At 52.3% G+C, this 22,896-nt stretch overlaps 1 protein-coding gene across 8 annotated transcripts in view; it reads right to left on the reverse strand.

Moving 5' to 3' along the window:
* Positions 1-281: 281 nt before the first annotated feature.
* Positions 282-22,896, reverse strand: part of DLG5 (discs large MAGUK scaffold protein 5) — a 123,205-nt gene continuing 100,590 nt past the window's right edge. For 4 of the 8 annotated variants that reach the window (XM_027530836.1, XM_027530831.1, XM_027530838.1 and 1 more), the window contains 17 exons: positions 22,752-22,893; positions 21,377-21,489; positions 20,668-20,763; positions 20,332-20,482; positions 17,744-17,821; positions 16,944-17,106; positions 16,702-16,835; positions 15,894-16,040; positions 13,571-13,754; positions 12,843-12,991; positions 11,861-12,031; positions 10,776-10,972; positions 5,121-5,264; positions 4,753-4,880; positions 4,255-4,364; positions 3,482-3,591; positions 282-2,019 (listed from right to left, as the gene is read on the reverse strand). In XM_027530836.1, coding sequence (XP_027386637.1) covers positions 1,916-2,019; positions 3,482-3,591; positions 4,255-4,364; positions 4,753-4,880; positions 5,121-5,264; positions 10,776-10,972; positions 11,861-12,031; positions 12,843-12,991; positions 13,571-13,754; positions 15,894-16,040; positions 16,702-16,835; positions 16,944-17,106; positions 17,744-17,821; positions 20,332-20,482; positions 20,668-20,763; positions 21,377-21,489; positions 22,752-22,893 — 2,321 coding nt within the window. In that variant the 3' untranslated portion in view covers positions 282-1,915. The remainder of the gene's footprint in view (positions 2,020-3,481; positions 3,592-4,254; positions 4,365-4,752; positions 4,881-5,120; positions 5,265-10,775; positions 10,973-11,860; positions 12,032-12,842; positions 12,992-13,570; positions 13,755-15,893; positions 16,041-16,701; positions 16,836-16,943; positions 17,107-17,743; positions 17,822-20,331; positions 20,483-20,667; positions 20,764-21,376; positions 21,490-22,751; positions 22,894-22,896) is intronic. The other 4 variants (XM_027530835.1, XM_027530837.1, XM_027530832.1 and 1 more) reach the window with 3 other exon arrangements.

A 22,896-nucleotide genomic window follows, 5' to 3' on the forward strand; every position in this document is an offset into this window, starting at 1 on the left:
TCTGAACATGAGCCCCCAGGGCAGGATTGGAATCTTAACATACATGAGCTGCCTGGTTACAACCAGCACCCACGCTGGACACGTGGGAGGGAAGGAGGGAGTCGGAGGGGCTGACACTGCAGGTGAGAGGGGCGCCCAATCATCGCAAGAGTTGGAGGGAACCTCAGAGAGTGGCCAGCTCCACCCAAACACTGCGGGGGTGGGGGACAGCTGTCTCAAACGTAGGAACAAAGAGCCGAGGAAGCCGGGGAGAGGTGGAAAACACATGAAACACAGGTGTCTTCACAACGAGTTACAGAAATTGACCTTTATTTGTTGTACTAAAGTCTGTTTAACTTTTGATACAAAGGAAGGTTTTAGTACAGAAAACCCCAGTCTGTCAGAACAGTACCCGTGCACACTGTACCATCTCTGTGCCAACCCCAGCCGCCCAGAGCAGCGGCCCCGCGGGTGCCAGCGAAACCCCGCGACAGCCTGCGGTTGGTCCTAGCTGTCTGAGCCAGAACACGTGTACCTGTGAAACAAAGGGCAGCACTGAGACTGAAATGTGTCTCCTTGCGAACAACTGTGCAAGAAAATATATCCCTTTTTAAAAAAATGTCAGTATGGCTAAACTATAATCTAGTGTCTAGAATTACAAAGAATAAAATGAAATCAGCGATTTCTTGCTAGTAAAATGAAATGTTAGGAACAGTATTAAAATAGAGGTCCTACCCCAGTGACACTTACCCGGAGCCCCGTACAGTACCTATTATTAACAGGACGCACAGTTTAAGGAGGAACCACACCAAATCTTCAGCCAGAAACATCTGGCATCAGATGCGTTAAAAAACAAAACAAAACAAAGCCATCCTCGTGGAGCTCTGCTCATGTTGTGAGAGCTGAAGCCAAGACTAGATAGATCCCAGTTTCTCTTGAATTTTAACAGTGACCACATTGATCCTCAAGCTTCCGTAAAAGCTCTCTTTCCAGAGTCTGAAATACGAATTGTTTTTAGATCAAACAGAGCTGATGTGCCTGACCCATTGTAAAGCATTTGGGAATTACTCTGCAAAATCTGCACTGGTAAAGGCTGTCACTATTCACAGAACCGAAGGAGGACCCAGTGGCATGCCTCAGCCCCAGCCTGACACCCTGCCCAGAACTGGCTGTGTCACAGTGAACCCACAAAGCTCTGAGGACCAGAGAGAACGCTGGAATCGTGAACACAGGTGGATGAGAAGTAAGAGGTGGCAGAAGGCAGGAGACAAAGTCTGAGGAATGCGCCTACAAGACGGCGGAAGTCACCTTCCTAGGTGCAGGAGAACGCGCAGCCCCACAAAGGCACTAGTTCCGCACCCACAGACGTCTAAGCAGCCGCAGTCACGGGGCCTTCCGGGAGAGGGGCCACCGAGGAGCAGGGCATTCGTCAGAGGTCTGGTCCCACAGCTAAGAACCTCCCAGAGCAAAGCGGCCCCCAGCGAGGTTCCCGAGTGTTTCGTTGAAAGCAGGCACAAAACCAACACCCAAGCGACAGTGAGGAAAAGGGCGGGGGCTGGGCAGCGACAACACGGAGCCATTCAAGTAAACATAAACAACCGAGTACTTCGAAAAGGCTTGTAAACTTGTGATCTGAAAGGTTCTCTTTGCAGCATCTCTGTTGAGCCGGCTACAAGGAAGGTTGGTGTCGAGTCCCCCACTCCACAGTCTCTGTCTTAAAGCACACACGTGTGGGAGAAGCACAGTCCGCTGGCCGGGGTCTGGATCCCGTCCGTCTGTGGCCTTCCGTCTGCAGAGGAGGTACTTCTGGAGCCCCGGTTCATGGATCCCTCCCCTTCGTGTTTACACACAGTGGCGTCGATCCGTAGTCACTGCAAAGAGCTGCACCAGGCGGTCGGGCTGGAGGCCAGGCTACAGTCATCCCCAGCGCTGTGTTCTAGAGAGGGCAGGCTGGGATCCACAGGACTTTATTTTGCTCTTGATTGACCACTGCCAAGATCTGAGTGCAAATGCTCGACAGGGCTCCTCCCTGGACGACCCCTGCAAGAGAGTCCCCAAACACACCCGTCATCGGCTCGGAGGAAGACGCCCCGAAGGAGGCGCAAACAGATCCTTCACTTCCTGGTGCTCTGCCTGTCTTCAGCTACTCGGCTCAACTGCTCTACCCCCGCCTCACTTCTCTTCCATCAGCAAGAAATTGGGGAAGAAAAAGAGAGTTGAGTGCAAATCACTTCGGCTTTTTATCTATCCCTCTCGGCAACTGTTCATACCACGTTAAGATCTGGGGCTCAAACGAAGGCTGGCGTCTGATTTTCCAGGTTGCCCTGAGCCCTGTAATATGGGTGGCGTGATGTCACTATGCACATAATTCGCCAGGCTCCACCGCAGTGATGACCCGGGCTGGTGTGCCCCGTCACGCAACGGGGAGTCCCAGTACATGGGAAGCAGCCTGGGGTATGTTGTAATAGTCCAATTGGCAGCAAGATTCTAGAGGGAACTAGGCTGGGTCTCGAGAGCTGGGCACCCCATGGCCCAGAGAAGACTCTCAGAAAAGATGATGGGCCATCCCCAGCTCCGGCTCAGGCCTGCTGCTTGGCAAGGTTTCAGCACCACGGCCCAGCAGACACTAGACAACGGCTCTGTGCGTGCTCCGTGGAACAGCGCCACGCCCTGGCTTCCTGCCACAGATATTGACGGTGAACGTTTAGAAATGGCTATGACAATGTGACGGAGTAATTTCACATCTGCTAAATCTGATAAAAAATCAAAGCCTGTATGTCGTAAGTTTTTAAGTTTTAAATTTTCCTTTCTCTAGTAAACTGCTAAAGTATTTAACTGAAATATCGGTCTGTAATGGATTTAAAATTAAAACACAAACACACATACACATACACAGGAGAGCCAGGGCTGGGTTCTGAGACCAAATACTGCATGAGAAGCACCAATCATAACACTCTCTACATGTTACTTAAAATCACAGTCTCCACCTCTCTTGACCACGATGTTGTTATGGCCCCTACAAATGACTGATTTCATGGAAGAAGTTGGAAGCCACCAAGTACTATGGCAACTACTAAATTAGAGTTTCTTTTAGTTTGCCTTGTTTCAAAGACAAGAGACAGTAATGGTGCAGTTTGTCATCAAACGCCACTGCGAAACTGGCCTACCCTGGAGGGTGCTGGGGATGGGTGCTCACAGCCACCACCGCTGTGCCACCTGCCTGGGGAGTGCGGAGCTGTGCCACACGGCGCCCGTGCAGCCGTAACTCAAGACCAACTGTGACCCAAGGCCAGAATCAGTGAACTTTACCTTTGGACAGACAAGCCCCCGATGCTGCCCTGTGCCTGCAATAAGACTGTCTGTAATGAAAGTGCCCACTGCGGTGGCATCACCAGGCACCCCGGAAGTGCGGGCTGTAACACTTCTAAGTTAGAAGGGCATCCTTGGGAAGGCTGTGTCCGTCCTTGCCACCCGCTCCTCTTTGGGCCCGACGCATACCTACCTGTGAAGTACCTGCTGTACTCCTGTTCAATCTTCTGAGCCGTCTCAAACTGCTCTTTGGAATGCCTCTGAGTCACCTTGTCCTTCAGGTAGATGGGGTCTCTCTGCTCCCTATCGGGACATCCAGGAACCTGGCTGAGCCTTCTCACCTTCCCCATGCCCTCCTCTCAGCTTCTCTGTCCAGAATAACAGGGCTACCCCCAACCGCACGTGCGCCCCTGGGGGAGCACAGCGCAGCCTGCTGGCCCCACAGGGAGCTCTGGGCAGAGACAGGGAAGAACTCAGATGCCCCAGCTGGCCCCCGAGTGCAGGTACCAGAAGCCTGGGAGCACCGAAAGGCAAAGGTGAGGGGGGAGCATATGGGGGCTTGGCAAGTCGTTAGCCTAACCACAAAAACTGAAGCTCAGTAAGAGCAAAGGCCCATGCACATCACAAGTCAGCTCCTGGTGGAGCTGGGCTGCCCAGTTCCTGTGTCGTCGTGAGCACCAAGACGAAAGGCAGGCGAGGGCGAGAGGGCATGGGGGTCAGGAGGGAGATACGCAGACTAAGTGGTGCAGACTCGAGGCGCTGTGGCAGCCCCCACACAGGACGGAGAGCGTTGGGGAGGGCTGTGCTGGGTTAACACGACTGGCTGGGTGTGAGATGGGCACATGGCGGGGGCGGGGGGGGGTAGGGGGGGGCACTCCTACCCAGGAGGCCTGTTCAAAGCCAATGCCCCGCCACCCCCCACGCCCAGCAAGGCCGGGCCAAGCCCCCAAGGAGCCGGGCACCCACTTGATGTGCTTGGCGCTCTTGTAGTGGATGAAGATGACGATGGGGTAGATGTGCATGTGGTGCAGTCGCTCGATGGCGTGCGGGGCGACGTCCAGGAGACAGTGCCGGTTCTGCAGGGAGGGAGAGGTGAACACCCGGGCAGGGGCAGGGCTGAGCCTCAGGAACTCAGCCTCTGTCTGCCATGGAGGGGCCCCACTCCTCACCTGACACTGCCCGGCCTCACCCTCTAAGTGAATACATGAGGTGCTACTGAGGAACAAGGCAGCAAAACCATTCTGACATGAAGAGGGCGTGTGACCCCGGTGGGGAAACCTCATCCAGGGAAACCTCTCCCCACAGGCTGTCAGCTTTGAGGATGGCCAAGGCTGGGAACGGGGGCCATGTGCGGTCTGGACAACCCAACTCCAAACCCCTTTCCCGCCTTTACCCAGATACACGAACATTCTAAAGCACCACCCCACCTGGCCTCAGAAACCTTACCCAGAAAGCCCATGGTACCTTTTCTGTGATCTCCTTTATGGAAGCCACAGTGGTCACGTCAAAGTGGCCACTCCTCCGCTTGTAATCGACAAACAGGCAGTCTTTGACGCCCCGCTCGATGGCCTGCTGGGAGGCCTTCATCACCTCTGCAAAGCACAGACACAGGAATCAGCAGGTGTGGCGCCGTGAGCCATCGCTGCACAGGCGGGGAAAGCACTGCACGGAAACCCAGCCCTGCCAGCCTCACTCCCAGAGAAAGAGCCAGAGGCTGAACGCTGATGCGACCCAAGTCAGAAGGATGAAAACTCTATGAGATCCACCCCGGAAGCAGGTGAACACAAACACGGGGACAGACACAGCCCAGCAGGCCTGAGGGCTGCCCTTACCAAGGGGGCATCTGCAGAACTTGCTGGGTGCCTCGTTCACCAGCATCTCCTTCACCACATCCAGGAAGGGCCCCAGGATCAGGACGGGCCTCAGGGAGGTGCAGTCCACCTTCTGGACCCGCTGATAGGCCAGGCTCACTGAATCTGGGGGAGAGAGGGCAGCAGAGGATGGGCACCCACCCGGAGCAGAGGGAGGGCCGGGAGGGGCTGGGGACCCACTGCTCCCCTGACCTTGCTTACCCCAGGCAGACCTGTCTCCTTCACTCCACAGATCCAGAGCCAGGGACCCAGCTCACCCTGGTCTGCCTAGGACTCGCCCAATTTTAGCACTGAGAGTCCCACACCCTGGGCACCAGGGCATGGCCACTCCTGCACCGTGTCCCACTCCTTGGACACCTGAGGCATTGCAGCACTTTATTCCGCTCAAATTCTCCAATGTGCATTCAACGCACGGTCCCCTCACCATTAGACGTTCCGTTCTCTACCGGTGCCACCTCCCCTGAGCGGGGTGGGTCGTGTGACCCAGACCTGCCCCATGCAGTGAGCAAACTATCCCCCTTCCCATGAGCTGAAACGGACAGGACCAGGGGCAGTGACCCAGCTCTGACTCTGCAGATGACAACCCACCCCCAGGAAATGATAGAGGGACACGAGACAAAAGGGACTTGGCTCCCTGATGGTCCCCAGAACAGAGCTGCCTCCAAGGGACTACCTACCAACCCAGACTTTTATGTGGCAGAGAAGCTTCTTATCATGCTTCAGCCATTGTTATTTGGTCTCAGTTACAGCACTCAAACCAATATCCTAGTTGATACATGTAGTTAAGTCTCCCCTTCCACAAAATGAATAAAAAATGCTCACAGAAAGAGATAGCCTAAAACCAGCATGCAGATATCTTCCTGACACCTCCCAGGTACCAATCACTGTGCTGGCAACTCAGAAACACTTTTAAAAACTTTTAAAAGAATAGCACAGACCCAGGGCAAAGAACTTCCTCCAAGAGGAGATAATAACATCCCCCCTTTTAAAGCTTTGACCATGACAGGTAAGCTAGGCATCCTCTCCAACCCCCTTTCTCCAGTCTTGGTCCCTGGCAGCTTCCTCTCAACTAGCATCATTGCTGGTTATGAGGATTCAAAGTATATCCCATGGACAGAGGAGAGTGGCGGGCTACAGTCCGTAGGGTCACAAAGAGTCGGACACGACTATAAAGTGTATCCTTTTATTGCTCATAAAACCTGGAAAATACGTATGTCCAACAAAAACGACAGACCATAAATATTCTGTAAGCCCCTCTTCACTCAGTCTTGCGTTTCTGTTGAAAGCATCCCTGTTGACTCACACTGACCCCCTTTTATCCTTTGTAACATCCTAAAACGTGAATGCGCTGCACCTACCATTTCTCTGTGTATGGACATTAAGACCATGTCTTCAGCTCAACAGAATCGTCTTCTCCCGTAGTGACTATTAACATTCCACACTGAGGGGCACCAATTTAGAAGTTTTCTGATCCTCTCAGAATAATCTGCTTTGTCAGAAGTCCTCATAATAACAGAACCACAGGGCTCCAAAGCCTCTCACAAGCACAATATCCAACCAGAGTCAGAGGCCCAGAGAAAATAAACTCCCTGGGAAGGGTAAATAAACCAACATATAATCTGGAAGCAACCTAATGGAGGTATGTAGACTCCTTTTAAAACTGGTACGGATATTAAAATCAAAAGCATAAAAGTAATTATGTACCTAATATTCAGATAATATAACAGGAGGTAATCAGTGTCATCCATAACATAAAGGGGTGGAGGGGAACATAGAGATGTAGCTTTTATATAAGATTGAAGCTATCATCAGTTTAAAATGAACTGCTATAACCTAAAGATATTTTATGTAATTACAATAGCAACCAAAAAAAAACTATAAAATATACACAAAAGGAAATGAGAAATTAAAACATGTCACTACAACCAAAAAAAAAATCAATGAAATACAAAAGAAGGCAGCAAGGAAGGAAAAGATAAGATGAAAAAGCAACAAGACATACAGAAAACAACTAAAAAATACTCTTTCATATGAGCAATTAAGTATAAATTGATTAAATGCCCCGATTAAATGATGCAGATTGGCTGAATGCATAAATAAAAAAGATCCAACTATACGCTGTCTACAAGAGACTCACTTTAGATCTAAGGATATACACAGGCTAAAGATGAAAGGACAAGAAAAAATGGTTCATGCAAATGGGGAATCTAAAGAGAGCAGGAGTGACCATGATTGTATCAGACAAAATAGACTGGAAGACGAAAACTGTCACAAGAGACAAAGAACATTATAGTATGATAGAAAGATCATTTCTCCAAACAGGTACATCATAAGTATATGCGCACCCAGCCCTAGAATTCCCAAATAAGTAAAGTGAACACTGATGAAGCTGAAGGGAGACACAGACGACACAGTATCCGTACAGGACTTCAACACCCTGACTTCAATTCTGGATGGTACAGCCAGTGCGGTGCTAAGTCACTTCAGTCGTGTCCGACTCTCTGTGACCCTGTGGACGGTAGCCCGCCAGGGTCCTCTGTCCATGGGACTCTCTAGGTAAGAATGCTGGAGTAGTTTGCCATGCTCTCCTCCAGGGGATCTTCCTGACCCAGAAATTGAACCCGCATCTCTAATGTCTCTTGTGCTGGCAGGAGGATTCTTTACCACTAGCACCACCTGGGAAAGCCAGCACAATCAGACAGAAAATCAATAAGGAAACAGCATCTAAACAACACTATAAACCCATGGACCTAACACTCCCCCCTAGAGCCTCCAAGGAAGCATGGACCTGCCAACACCTGGATTTTGGCCCAATAGTATTGATTTTGGACTTCTGGCTTCCAGAACTGAGAGAGAATAAATGCATACTATGCTGACCACAAAGCTTGTAACATATGTTGCAAAAGCCCCAGGTAATGAATACACAGTGAAAGCTAGAGGACAATGAATAATATCTTTAAAATGCATAAACATCGACCCATCTACAATTCTATATCCAGTGAAAATCTAAGAAACTGAGACTGTCACCAACAAACCTGCATCAGAAGAAATGCTAAAGATCATAACAAGAAAATGGCAATTACATGAGGTGAGGGTACAGTCCATGGGGCCGCAAAGAGTCAGACAGGAGTGAGCAGCTGAGCACGCAAACACACACGCAAAGGGCATGTTAACTATAGCTAACCTTATTGTGGTTAATCTTTTGCAACTCATACACATATCAAATTATTGTTTTGTACACCTTAAACTTACACAATAATATATGTCAGTTACATGTCAAGTTGGAAAAAAAAAATGCTGAAGCGAGTATATATCAGAAAGAAAAAATGAGAGGGAAAGAGGATGACAGGAAGGAATGAAGAATGGAAAGGATAAACATAAGTGAATGACTGATGTGTAAATTAATAACACTGCTGGATTTAAAAATACATATAAAATGAAAATGATAATCAAGCAAAAGGTAGGAAGGAGGTAAGGAAGTCATGGTGTTCTGATGTTTTAAAATTACTGAGGAAGTGGTCAAAGTCATGATTCATGTTAGTAGTAGGTCAGATACACATTGTGAGGGCTGCTGTAATCACCACCCCCAAAAGAATAAAACAAAACTAATAAAAACTAAGAGATTGAGGAAGGGGCAGAATAACAAAAATGCTTGATTAATCCAAAAAAAGTAAGAAAAGAAAGGGAACATAAAACAGGCAGGATAACAGAAAACAAATAGTACGATGGTAAATATATCAGTGATGATTTAATCAGTAATTAACTACTCCAATTAAAGGATAAAGACTGTCACTGGTGTGTTCAAATGTGAAAACATCTCAGGCTGTACACTTTTCTATAGATGTATTTGCATTTTTCTATACACATGTCTCAATAAAATGAAAAAAGATGAAGTGTCATAGTGAGTTAAAAAAAACCCTACATGCTGCTTACAGAGCCACGTAAATATGAAGCTGTAAAAAAGTATGAAACGATGGGAAAAGATGAACTATGCAAACACTTAACCAATAGAAAGCTCGTGTGATAATTATACTGTAACAAAATAGAAATAGTTTTCTAGCCTTTTTTAAGGCCAGAAACATTACTAGAGATGAAACATTTTATAATGATAAAAGGGTCAATTTAACAGTAAGATATAACTATTTAAAGCCAACTTCAAAATACGTGTGTGCACGCTAAGTCGCTTCAGTCATGTCCGACTTTTTGTGACCCTGTGGACTATAGCCTGCCAGGGTCCTTGGTCCATGGGTTTCTCCAGGTAAGAATACTGGAGGGGGTCGCCATACCCTTCTCCAGGGGATCTTTCCGACCCAGGAATTGAACCGCGGGCAGGGAGGGGGCTGAGGGCAGGGAGGGAGGGAGCTCCCTCTTATGTCCCCTGCGTTGGCAGGCGGGTTCTTTACCACCAGCGCCACCTGGGAACACCCCCATAACTTAAAAACATAGAATGAAAAAAAAACTCTGAAGAACTGCAGACTAGACAAATGGCTGTTTTCCAAAGACATCTACTGGATATACACCATACACCAGAGATGCTGTCTACAGAAGAAAAGAGAAGGGAGAATCAAGCAACTATTATTCTGAAAAGACAGTCCTTTTTTTTTTTTTTTACATTTTAAATTTAAAAATGTAAAAACCTATTTTCAGCTTGAAGGCCATTTAAGAGCAGGCAGTGAACCAGATCCAGCCCATAGACTCTGGTTTGCCAACCCCTGACCTGACTATCATGTCCGTGGGCCATGAACAAGGGCGGGACTCATTCAACTCACTGTGTCGAAGACCTGAAATAACAGGTGAGGAAGCAGGGGAGGAGGAAGCCAGCTGTCCTGCCTTCTGAGGCCCACTGCCCCCTCACCCCGCCCACAGCCTGCCTATCAGGGAGGGCACACCTTCCAGGACAGGGGTCACACCCAGGGGTCCAGGGAGCAGCATTCACCAGAGCCTCCTGCTTTACAGGACAAATATACCGTTCCACAGGGCGACCTGCCAAAGGATGTCTGACACTCCCTGACATGCAACCCCAGGACTGGGCAGGTGCCTGGCCCTGGGAGGATCCTGTAAGGAGTAAAGCCAGAAAGGCCAAGATCTGCACAGTGGCCCCTGGTTACCACCAAGCAGCCTGGAATAACCTCAAAACAAACTAGAGGCAATGCACCGGGCAAGAACTGCTTTTTGCCCACCCAATATCCATCTTCCTTTCTTCCTTATTAGGAGAACCTGCTTTACTGAAGCCAGCAGGGCACCAGTGAAAACCTTGCCATTTCAGCCTCCCTTGCAGTTGCAAGCAGTCAATGAGGTGTAAGTGGAAAATGAAGAGGGGGCTTCCAGGTAAGCTGTTTAAAGAGGCACACCGTTGCCATGCCCTTTTCTTCTTGCTGCCTGAACATGGATGTGATGGCAGGAGATGGGGAGACCTTAAGGACAGAGGACACATCCTACAGGTGGTAGACTCTGAGGACTGCAGCACCACCATCCCAACCCAGACACACTCCTTGATCAATTATGTCTGAGAAAAGCAAACCCCTGTCTTTGTTCACGTCATTGCAGTGAGGCTTCTGTGGTCAAGAGCAAACCTCAGCCTGAGAGCCCGCTGGAGAAGCCAGCTCAGTCACTTGCCTTCAAAGAGTGGAATGGAGTCATTGGAAAAGGTGTCCAGTGCAAGGAGGTCTTTCCCATCTTTGGACCCGCTGCGTTTGTGCTTATGTTTCCTTCGAAAGAAGGATCTGCGTGCAGCCGCCGAGAGCGTCTTTGCAGCGCTGCTGTCGTCTTTGACTTCAGACATGCTGAGCCTCCGGGAGAATTCTTGGTCCATTCTGAAGACAAGAGCACAGCAGTGCTGGGAAGGGCCAAGGGACCATTGCCTGTCGCCCTGCCCACCTGCGGCGAGGAGGATCAACGCTGGGGCTCCAGGCTCCCCACCCCAACTCTCTGTAGGTTTCCTGGCCACTTCAGCACCCAAGCCCCCGAGGACCCCCTGGTGCCAGTACTCTGGGGTGGCACCCACACCAATGCTGGGCAGTTCTCAGAGCAGGCCAACTCCTATATTCAGGTGAGGGTCAGAGGGAGCTGCTAAGACAGCCTTCCCTTGTGACACTAAAAAGTATAATTCCAGCCACAAAAAGGAGGAAAGCATAGAAATGCACTGCAACACGGAAGAACCATGAAAAAATCATGCCAAGTAGAGGGAGTTGGTCACAAAAGACCATGTGCTGTATGTATGACTCCATTAATGGAAAGTCCAGACAGGGAACCTTGTAGAGACAGAAAGGAGACCAGTGGGGGCTCAGGGTTAGCAACAGGGGGCAGGTAGACAGAACAAGGCGGGTAGCTGAAGGGTACAAGGCTTCTCTCTGAGATGGTGAAAATATTCTCAAATTGACTATGGTGATGGTTGCACGTATCTGTGAAAACACTAAAAGCCAAGGAATCGCATACTTTGGGTAAATGCATGGCACATGAATTATATCTCAACAAACATAATTAAAAAAAGCATGTCTCCTAAGTTGCCGCTATACTTCTGACTTGAATACATCACTGACCTAAACTTGAAACAGCTTTTTGGACAAGCGACTTTGCCAAAACTTACAGAGCAGAAGCTGAGACGACATCAGAATAAGCGCCCAGCAGCCCAGGCGCCATCACATGGTATGTCCCCACGGGCGCCGCCCGCCCCAGCCCCAGGCCGACTCTAGAACACTCACACGTATTTGCTGGGGATCTGCCCGCGCTGCATCTTCTGGGCATTCTCATCCAGCTGCCAGGCCATCCAGGACCCAAATGAGCCCTGGGGCAAGGTGTCATCCACATACAGGATGTCGTCTTTCTTAAAGCTCAGCTCAGGCTCCACCTCTGCCAGTCGCTCATACAGGGCCCTGGACCGGGAGATGGAGGGGAAGAGTCAGGCCACAGGCCGCCCCTTACAGCCAAGCTCTGAGGCCCACTCTCCTGCTCTGAAGCTCTCCCCAGACCACGATCAGGACCCATCTCTCCCCACTCTAGCAGCAGTTCCCAAAGGAGGGAGCATCACGAGCCCCTCACGCCCATCAGATAAAAGCCTTTTTGCCAAGGACCAAGGCCATATCTCCACTTCCAAAAGAGTCTTTCCTATTTGCACTCCTCCCACATCAAAGTCGATGCTTCCTACACAGCGGAAACTTCTCAGAATGGAAGCGTGCCATCCTTGACTGAGGAGGGTGTACCTAGACACAGGGACCCCGTACCTCACGGTACACAGTAAATCAGTACTTGCCATTCTTGTGTGGCCTCAGATCTCATGAAGAAAGCTGCATGCCTCCTAGAAAATGCCTGATGCCTGTGCCCCACCCCCTACTCTGCCCTTTTCATGTATTCCTTCAGGGCACTCCAGATGCTGCAACACCCACACACACTGCAGAGGGGTGTGCAGACTGAGTCAGGGGAGACCCGGAGAGGGGCACAGGCCACTGGAAAACGGGGCTCAGCGGCCTCAAACTTCCCCAGGCCCAAAACCCTAAAGAGAGAGCCTGTCTCACCCGAGGAGCTTTCAAGGGTTTTTCTAAGTAAGCTTAGAATTTGGGGCCCAAGTAATAATGCTCATAGTCCCATCCCTCAAGGGCAAGAAACACAGGGACGTTCACAGGGAACAGCCTCCATCAAAAGCCCCTCCCCAAGCCCCAAGTTCCTGGCAGCCCTGGCCACTGATACCTGATGTAGAAACTGTCGCCAGGCAGGCCCTTAATCTTGGAGAACTCCTCAGGGCGGTACTGCACCTTCAGGCGGACGCTGTCCTTGGGCTTCAGCATCTCCACGTAGACCTCCTCCACTGTCTTGCTACGTACATCCAGACCGCCATACTACCCAGAGATGGAGACGGGGGTCAGAGGGCAGAAGCAGGGAGGCCTGGGCACCCGTGAGGGGCCAGTAGTGGGATAAGGAGAAGATTCAGCATCCCCATCACTGGGCATCCATCTGCCCCACGTCTACAGAGGCTGAGGCCTCTACCAAGTGCCTGCTCTGCCCTCAACTGCTCCCAGCAGAGACCCTGTTCTAGCCTCCCAGCCAGTGAGGCCTACTGGAAACACGGCACTTCCCCTTGCTAAAGCTCCTTGTAGCTTTCAGTACCTACAACCTGCCTCCCCCATCCAAAGGGAGACCCAGTGAGAGGGAGATGGTGCTCACCATCAGACTCGAGTCCTGGTCCTACTGCTGCCAGGAGCAGAGCATCTGCCCTCCCGATGCCAGTGCCCAAGCTGGGTCCTAACATGCCTAATATGCCTGCTTCCCTAATATTTACCCAGAGTGGGTCTGGGTAGCGTTCAACACCCAAGGGGGATGCCAGGCTGTGCTCCCACGCCTCCATGTCACCTGAGACGGCAGGAAGCCCGACATGGGCAGAGGGCAGCCTGGCTGCTGCTCGGCAGCTCAGAACTTACCTCAAGGATGAGGTCCCCGGGCACGAGGCCGTCGGGGCCCCTGGCAGGACTGTCGTCCTCCACCTCGGCCACAAACACCCCATGCAGGTTCCCTCCACATAAGTGCACGCCAAGCTCCAACTGCGACTTCTTGATGAAGACGACTCGGGGCTCTGGGGTCTTCTTGGTGGCATCTCCCACCATCCTTTCAGGAAGGAAAACGAAGCTCTTCAATTGTGCACAGGAAGGGAGGCAGGCGCGAACAAAGACGAAACGGTGGTGACACCCTGACCATTTTCTGCTCCCCTCTCAGGTCTCATGAGGCCCCAGAACCAGGAGCCAGGAGTGAGGCTGACACAGCTCTACCTGTAGTGGCTCGGTTTATAGGCAGGGCACTGAGATGAGGCAGAGGTGAACACACAGCCATGGTCACCCCGCCACTCAGGGACAGAGTGGACATCAACGCCGCTATTTCCAGCCCAGCTGTCCATCACACGTCGTGGGTTGCATCTCACCCACCTGGATTGCACTTGTTTTCCTAATTTTATTCTCCTGAGAAAGTCAGAGCCGGGGTAACCTCCAGGCCACAACTCATTCAGCAAATGTTTACTGAGCAGTGTCTATGGCCCAGAGGGTACTGAACCAAAAGCCACCAAGGAACTCACAACACAGGGACACTGAAAGGCTAGCAAATAAACTGAGCAAAGGCAACGGGGCAGCAATGGAGCCTGATGAGTGGGACCTCAGGGGAGCAGCCAGAGAGTGACAAAACTTTTGCTGCAGGCAAGTATAGCCAAGATTGTCGGGAGAAATATCAATAACCTCAGATACGCAGATGACACCACCCTTATGGCAGAAACTGAAGAGGAAATAAAGAGCCTCTTGATGAAAGTTAAAGAGGAGAGTGAAAAGCTGGCTTAAAGGTCAACATTCAGAAAACTAAGATCATGGCATCCGGTCCCATCACCTCATGGCAAATAGATAGGGAAACAATGGAAATGGTGACAGACTATTTTCTTGGGCTCCAAAATCACTGCAGATGGTGATGGCAGCCATGAAATTAAGAGACACTTGCTCCTTGGAAGAAAAGCTATAACAAACTTAAGACAGCATATTAAAAAGCAGAGACATCATTTTGCCAACAAAGGTCCGTCTAGTCAAAGCTATCATTTTTCCAGTAGTCATGTATGGATGTGAGAGTTGGACCATAAAGAAAGCTGAGTGCCTAAGAGCCGATGCTTTTGAACTGTGTGTTGGAGAAGACTCCCAAGAGTCCCCTGGACTGCAAGGAGATCAAACCACTCAATCCTAAAGGAACTCAGTCCTGAATATTCATTGGAGGACTGATGCTGAAGCTGAAACTCCAATACTTGGGCCACCTGATGTGAAGAACTGACTCATAAAAGACCCCGATGCTGGGAAGATTGAAGGCAGGAGAAGGGGATGACAGAGGATGAGATGGTTGGAGAGCATCACTGACTTGATGGACATGAGTTTGAGCAAGCTCCAGGAGTTGGTGATGGATAGGGAGGCCTGGTGTGCTGCAGTCCACAGGGTCATAAAGAGTCAGACATGACTGAACTGAAGTGCACCCCTCACAGGCACAGTGAAGGGTCACAAGCAGGAGAGCCCTGAAGAGGCCCCAGCCTCCAGCCTGTAACTTCCGTGAGGAGTCCATCAACGCCATGCCAGAGAAAGGGCTCTGTCCAGGATTGCAGGAACACCTCCCAACCCAGCCTGCACAGCCCTCGCCCCACCTCCCCTCCAGTTCCTGTGAGAACAGGGCCTCCTCCTGCCCACACTACCACTGGTCCCTCCTCCTGACTTCTCTCCATGCCCACCCTTTGCGTGGGTAACCCCTGCTCGTCCTGAACACTGTCACTCAGCTCCCAGCCATGCTCCATCATGGCCCCCGGTCCCCCTCCCAGCACTTCAGCTGTGCTGTACACGCCTGTTCACTGATCTACCACCCTCAAACCAGGAGCTCCTTGGGGGCAACACTGCTGTGGATGGCCAGAGCCCCAGCCTGGATGGGTGAGGACTGTGGGATTCAGCATCTGAGAACAAGTGAAGTGAGAAAAGGAGGAGAAAAAGAAAAAAAGTAGAGCCAGGATTGAGTCAGTGGAAAAACTAGAGAAAAAAGAGAGGGCAGGAGAGAGAGAGGGAAAAGGACTGGCATGCTCCCCACACCAAATCCTGACAAGCTGGTGTGCCATCTGCAATGCAGGGCAGCGCTGGGACCACGTCCCTCAGAGGATGCACAGGGGCTATAAAAATGACCTTCCTGGCCGCCCCGCTCAACCCAGGTGCACTGACGGAAGGCTCTTGGCAAGCAGTTACTGACCTGGAGCTGGGGGTGCTCTGTTTGGCCGGGGGTGTGCCAGGGCCCTCGTCCTGCTCCATCAGCGGGTCAATGACAGAGGGATGCTCTGGGGTGGTGGCCCCGCTGCCCTGGAGAGTGGAGTGAATACCAACGGGGTCCAGGTGGGAGCTGGGGACAGAGGACAGGAAGAATAAGGAATGGCAGGCAGCTGCCCAGAGCCATCCCGCTGTGGTGGTGCTGGGCTCTGGGATGTGAACGAAGACCAGGTCACACAGATCTATGACCTGAGCCCTGAAAAGAGCAAGTGCCTTGGCAGCTTGGACTCAGTTGTCCACCTGCATGATCTGCCTGTCCTCAACTTGAGGGCAAACGGTGAGCCTGAGGACACATGAATCCGCTGCTCCCCTTTCCTGTGTCTGAGCATCTCAGCCCCACCCCTGCACCACAGGGGCACTTCTCTCTCTCTGCTTACCTGTCCTGCAACCTGCAGCACAAAGGCAGGTGTCCGGCGTCTGCCCACGGACAGGGGTCGGACCGCTCAATGTGAGGATCCACCTCAGGCCTCAGTGCCTGGCTACCACACACGTGTGCCGGGGCATCCTGCTTCACAGGGTGCCTGGCCACCTGTTTCCACACCCCATTTCTGGAGGGGAAACCCTCCCTTGATATGTCTCTTCTCCAGAGCCCAAGGCTGCTCAACTCTCCTCTCATGGCAGCAGAATCCCCAGAGCTTGCAGCTGCACATGGTTTCCTCAGAGCAAGCCACACACCTGCGGCCTCCACTTCTCCTCCGGCAGCCCAGATGCCCCTCGGAGGCCCAGGACCTCACCTGGACCGGGAGTGGCTGCTGAGCTGGTGCATGTGTGGGTTGTACTGGGCCAGAATGGTGATGGTGTCGCACTGCTGCCCGATGATGAGCCTGGCCTGCTGCTCTGTGGCGCTCCGCAGGTTGATGCCATTGAACTAGGAAACACGGAGAACGGGCTCAGCAAGGAGAGAAGAGGGCACGGAGGAGGTCCTGGGACTCAGAAAGGGATGAGGCGGGGGGGAGAAGGGCGGCTTCCCGCTCACCTCAAGTAACTGGTCCCCATACTCAAGGCCAGCCTGGTGAGCGATGCTCCCCCCGGTCACCTTGGAGACGTAGACGCCGCCCTTCTCCCCACTCACGATGGAGATGCCCAGCGGCTCCGAGCCCTTCTGCAGCTTCACATGGCGTGGCTCCTCCACGTAGGGCCTTGGAAGAGAGCCAACGGTTTTGGGGACTCAGACTCAAAGGGAAGGTCTGGGGAGGGTCTGAGGTCAGGCATGCATTCGCTATGCAGAGAGGGCCAGGGAACGTGGACGCTCCTATGACGACACAGCTGGATGGGCACACGATGAAGTCCACCCTCACACAGTGGTGATGCACAACCCATGCACCACACAACCCATGCAATACAAACACGACCCCCACGGTGGACACAGAGGCATCAGTCCCAAAGTCACAGAGTGGTCCGTGTGAACTATAAGCACTGATATACGCAGGGAAAGGGCACGCAGGCTTCCACGACCGGAGAGGAATGGCCTCACGATGTGCAATTTACAAACCTCCAGTGGGGTCTCAGATGCCCTCGGAGGAAAAGAAGTGCTTTCTGGGATGATGTTTACCCCCAAAGGGACAATGTGAAATACCAGTTTTTATATTTACCAGTACACAGAGTGATGTAAACTGATCATGAAATTAAGCTGCTGCAAACCCGAGGCATTTAAAAGGGGTCGGGGAGGCTGGGAGCAAGGTGACACCATGCAGTCGCTGGCCCCAGGCTGCCACCCACCGCCCTGAGGGAATGAGGGGCATGGGGGCTGGGGTGGGGCCCTGCTGTCGGGCCAACCTCAGACTCCTCAGCGAGGAGGACCTGGGCCTGGCAGCCGCAGGCAATCTCAGGAGGGATCTGTGGTGGTGGAGGCATCTGGAAGGTGCAAAGGGTTAGAAAGAAGAGAGGGGTGATTGGAGGAGAAAGACAACCACGGAGGCCTGGAATGTAACAGACAGACAGCTGCATGACACTGAGCCACCAGGGCTGCGCTGCACGCAGCCTGGGCTCCAAGCAGAGCACTGCCCCCAGGTCCCCTCCTCCAGAGCACGTGGGTGGGTGTGAATCCACGTGTAGAAGGGCAGGTGGGCAGCGGGGAGCCCTTTTTGAGGTAATCCTTCCCTTTTAACCTCCTGAATAATTTAAACTTTTATAATATGCAGAGTTTTGTCAAAACAATAAAGCTTCTTTGTAAAAGAGGTTCATAAAATATACTTAGTATTACAAATAGCTTGAAACATAACATTAAGGAGGAAATCTTTACGTATATAAAATAAGATAAAATGCATTTACACTGTAAATGTAATACTTGCGTGTGTGCGCATGTACACGCACACACCCCCGCTTGTACACGCGCACCCCCCCCCCCCCCCCCCCGCCGCCAAAAGGTTAAATAACAGCAATTGAATCTCTGGTTGATGATCAGTGGTCCCCAACCTTTTCAGCACCAGGGATCAATTTCATGGAAGACAATTTATCCACGAACCAGGGTTGGAGAAGATGGTTTTGGAATGATTCAAATGCATTACATTTATTATGCACATTATTTATCTACTGCCACCACTGATCTGACAGGAGGTACTGGTCTGAGGCCCAGATGTTGGGGACCCCTGAATTATGCAACCTTTTTTCTTTCTAAATCCTCCTGAAACCATCTCCCCCAACCCTGGTCCATGGAAAAATTGTCTTCCATGAAATATATCTCTGGTGCTGAAGAGGCTGGGGACCGCTGATCATCAGAGATTCAATTGTTTACCCGGTTTTCAATAATGATAGTGTATTTTAGACTGAAGAAAAGAGGGACTATTTTTAATGAGTAATCCGTCCTTCAGCCAGGTCACACACGTTAAACTTGATGTCATTTAAGCACCATGAAGGCAGGTGTCATTGACACACACACGCTCACACACATCAGTTCTCTGTGCTCTGTAGAGGAAGCCAAGGGGATGTCCAATTGCATAAGACAAGGCCCCTTCTGATTCTGAGGAACCCACCGTACTGGGGGGAAGATCTTGTTCCCTCAAAGACCTGAGCTGGGGTTCAGTAAAACCACACCCCTTCAGGGCCAGTGTGTGCTCCCGTCTGCACAATGCAGGTGAGGCTCTCATGAACACATCCATACAAACTGCGCCTGACCCCCCGGGGGCCTGCTGGCAGTTACAGGCACAAGCTGCGCTCCAGTTCACACTTGCTTGGTGTGCTGTCTCACAAGTTCAGACTGTCAAGTCAGATGAGGTTTTCTTAATGACGGGCCCAGCCAGCAGCATCGTTTCTATGGCTCATAGCTACAAGGGCCCTCGGCTTTTTGGACTGAAGTAGAGGAAAGTAGCTCTAGTCCTTGGTCATTCAGTTGTGTCTGACTCTTTAGGACCCTGTGGACTGTAGCCCACAAGGCTCCTCTGTCCATGGTATTTCCCAGGCAAGAATACTGGAGTGTGTTGCCATTGCCTTCTGCAGGGCATCTTCTCGAGCCAGGGATTGAACCTGCGTCTCCTGCACTGAAGGCAGATTCTTTACTATCTGAGCCACCAGGGGAGCTGCAGTCCTTGCAAGTAATTAAATAAAGGTAAGTTTGAGCTTAATCCTATCTCCCACTACCATCTAGAGAGAACCCTTTAAATAGAAATCCGATCTGGTGAATCCCACTCTGAAGAACAACTGAAGCGGATGAGGAGCCCACAGAGTTTGTGCAGCGAGGGATGGCCCTGAGAAGAGGCACGTCTGGAGGGACAGCTGCTTTTCAAAATGAACCAATAAATGGCTAATTGTACGTGTATGCCTCATACACTTTTTTTTTCCTACGTGTGTTTTATCTCACAATAAGCTTGGGGGCAGAGGTCAAGCAATGCAGCTATGTTCTGGGGTCAAAAAGCAAAGGATAAGAACGAGTCTGATTCTAATTAAGGTCGGCTGATCGCTAACCAAGTGAGCACAGACAGACTACTCCAAATTCCCAACTTCAGTCTCCTCCCCTTACATGGGGTCAGTGCTGACACTGCTGATCACGGGGTTACACGAGGATTGCACAACTTACTATGTGGACAGTGCTTAAACAAGGGCCTGGGAGGTAGTGAATGGCATCACTCCATCACAATGTCAGGTCGACGCCAGCATCACTTGCTGGAGCCCCCCACCTCCGCCTGCGGGCACTCAGTGTAAGAGCTCACCCTGCCTTCCCGGCCAGCCAGGTGCACCCCTCCTCCTGCATCAGGAGCGCACAGGACTCCCTCATGACGTCCTGCAGCAAGACACCAGCGAATGCGAGGCGACCCAAGCTGCAGTGGCCTCGCTGGAGGTCAACTCTGTGGGCCCTCCCCAACCCCCAGCACCTCCCAGGACTCAGCGCTGGCCCACCGCAGGGGCGCCCGTCCCCCGGGCCTGCTCACCTGTCCTTCCTGCGCTCCCCGGGGGCAGCAGGGTTGACAGCAATCCTGGGCAACGTGGCGGCTGAGGTCTGGGACTGGCTACAGGAGGACAGGCCTTCTACGCTGAGGGGAGACTGCGGGGGCGTGCTGCACTCCGAGTGCGACAGCGAGCCTGCGGGGCGGGCGGGTGCGGGCCAGACGGCCCAGACACACGGCCGTGAGCGCAGGTGCCTGAGGCCTGCCCTGCCGGCCATTACTGATGGCGGAGGTAGTTGGGGAGCTGTGAGCGGTGCCCAGAGCCCCCACCTTGAGGACGGAGGGGCCAGCAGGGGAGGGAAGCACTGAGGAAGACCTCACCTCTGTCAGAGCCCACGACAGACCGCGGGTATCTCGGCGTCGATGGGATTTTAATGCGTTCTGCCTTGAACTGCAAATTGCTGGAAGACCCTGTGGCTCCACAAGAAGACAAAAGCTTAGGCTTGTGACTGAACAGTGCCCCTCACTCCCTCCCCACCACCCTAGGAGTCAGGAAAGACACACGGTTACACAGAAGTAAGCGGGCCCGGCCATTTGTCCCTGGGGGTGTCTCAACGTGGGACTGTCAGGGAAAGCAGACGCTCAGTCCCCAGCATGTGAATAATCTGTGCAGGGGGAGGCTGCCGCAGAACGGTATCAAGTCTGGCTCCAGCCCCGAGCAGACGGTAACCCAGGTGACAAAAGTCACTGTGGCCTTGTCTCCACAAGGCTGGAAGCAGCCCCACATGAGTGTCCTTCTGGGATAACTGTCAGGCTCGACTCCAGGTGGCATTCTCTGAACAGCAACGCAACATCCCCCAGAATGACCTCAGGGTAGGAGCAGGGCTCCTGGGCTAGAGATCATCAGAGCAACTGCATGGCCACTGTGGGAAGCTGCAGGAAGGCCACAGGAAAGGGCTCTGGGTGCAGAATGGAGTCAGCCTCGGCCCCAGGTCAGGAGAGGGGCCACCGGGAGGTCTGGGCATGAGGGTGTGGATGCAAAGTAAGGCTGGTGCCTGCTCCGGTGAGAAGGCTCCAGTAGCGTACTTACCGAGGCGGGCACTGGAGGGCAGGGAGTTGGACCCATGGGAGGCTCTCATGTCAGAGCAGTCGCTGCAGGCCCTGGGGCTCAGGTCCAGGCTGAGGCGGCCCTGGTGCTGGACACTGTGTGAGAAGCAGACAGGTGAGGAGCTCGGGAGGAAGACCAGGATGGGACCAAGTGACTGGCTTTCCCGAGGCCCTCTGCCAGCTCAAAGCAACCCAGAAGCCGCTCCCGGGCAGCTGAGGACACTGACCACCCACAGCCGCGCACAGAGGGCCCTGCAAGCCCCGGGCCAGGACCAGGCAGAAGGGACTGCAGAAGGCCTGAATCCTGCAGAAGGTGGGCAGGGCGAAGCTGGACGGCACCGAGGACAGAGTCCTGCACCTCCCTCAGGAAAGCCCGCCCAGGAGACTGGAGAGTGGAGGGCGGGGAGACGACATAGCCCAGGTCAGGGCTGGCCTGCCCAACAGTGACCTCCTCTAGCTGTGAGACTCCATCTCGTCAGTGCTTGCAGCCTTCCAGTGGTCTTCACTGCACTCAGGATAAAACCCAAACTCTGCATCATGGCCACAGGCCCTACAGGGTTTGTGCCTTCCTCCTGACTCACCATCTCTTTCCCGGGCTCTCCTACTCTGTCCCTTGAGCCCATCACCTCTGTCTCAGACACCTGGGCCGCAGCACCCACGGCCCTTCCCAGAAGCTCCTCCCCAAGTCCTGTGCGACTGGCCTCCTCTTGCCCCTCTGGTCATGGCAGCATCCCCCTGCATGGGGTCCTCCCCATGGCCCAATCTAACTTCTCACAGCCTAATCTGTTGACATTTTAGGGTCTTCAAGGTCACTCAGCACCATCTGATCTGAGTGGTTCTGTTCTCTCTTTTTTTTTTTTTTTTACACCCGCCCCCCACCCCCACCACTTGAACACAAACGCCATAGGAGAGGAAGTTTATCTGCTTAATTTTCCACTATAAAGAACTATCGCAGTCTGTGGCATGTAGTAGATGATCAATTAAAATCTTAAAAACTGAAGCAATGAGTGATCTTGCATCAATCTATTCAGTTTTTAAGGCTCCATTCTCATCTATCAACCAAAGACAGTTAAGAGCAAGGTTGCTATAGCAATCAAGTGAGATGATGCTTATAAACGTCCGAGCATACTGCCTGGCACTCAGGTATCACCTGCCATCACTACCATCTTCCTATAAATACCTTTTCAAGCTCCATGTTGGTAAATGAAGAGAGTGACCTTAAAGTTTACTTTCCCTGGGGTCCCAGTGCTACTCTACCAAGTCCCTTCCCCATACAGAGCCCCTCTGTGTACAGTGGCTTTACGCCCAGGTAGGCTGGGATGGCTGGGGTTCAGGGAGGCATGGGCGGCCTCACATACCTGGGGTGCAGCCCGTGGGGGCCAGCCTCTCTGGGGATGGGTGGAGAGCTGCAAGGGCCGACCCTGTGGCTGCGCACGGTGTAGATGGGGTTCCTCAGGACGGAGCTCACAGTGCTCGGGGCCAGACTCCGGGGCACCGTGCCTG

Source organism: Bos indicus x Bos taurus, chromosome 28 (assembly GCF_003369695.1).
Source record: "Bos indicus x Bos taurus breed Angus x Brahman F1 hybrid chromosome 28, Bos_hybrid_MaternalHap_v2.0, whole genome shotgun sequence".
Taxonomy (NCBI): Eukaryota; Metazoa; Chordata; class Mammalia; order Artiodactyla; family Bovidae; genus Bos; species Bos indicus x Bos taurus.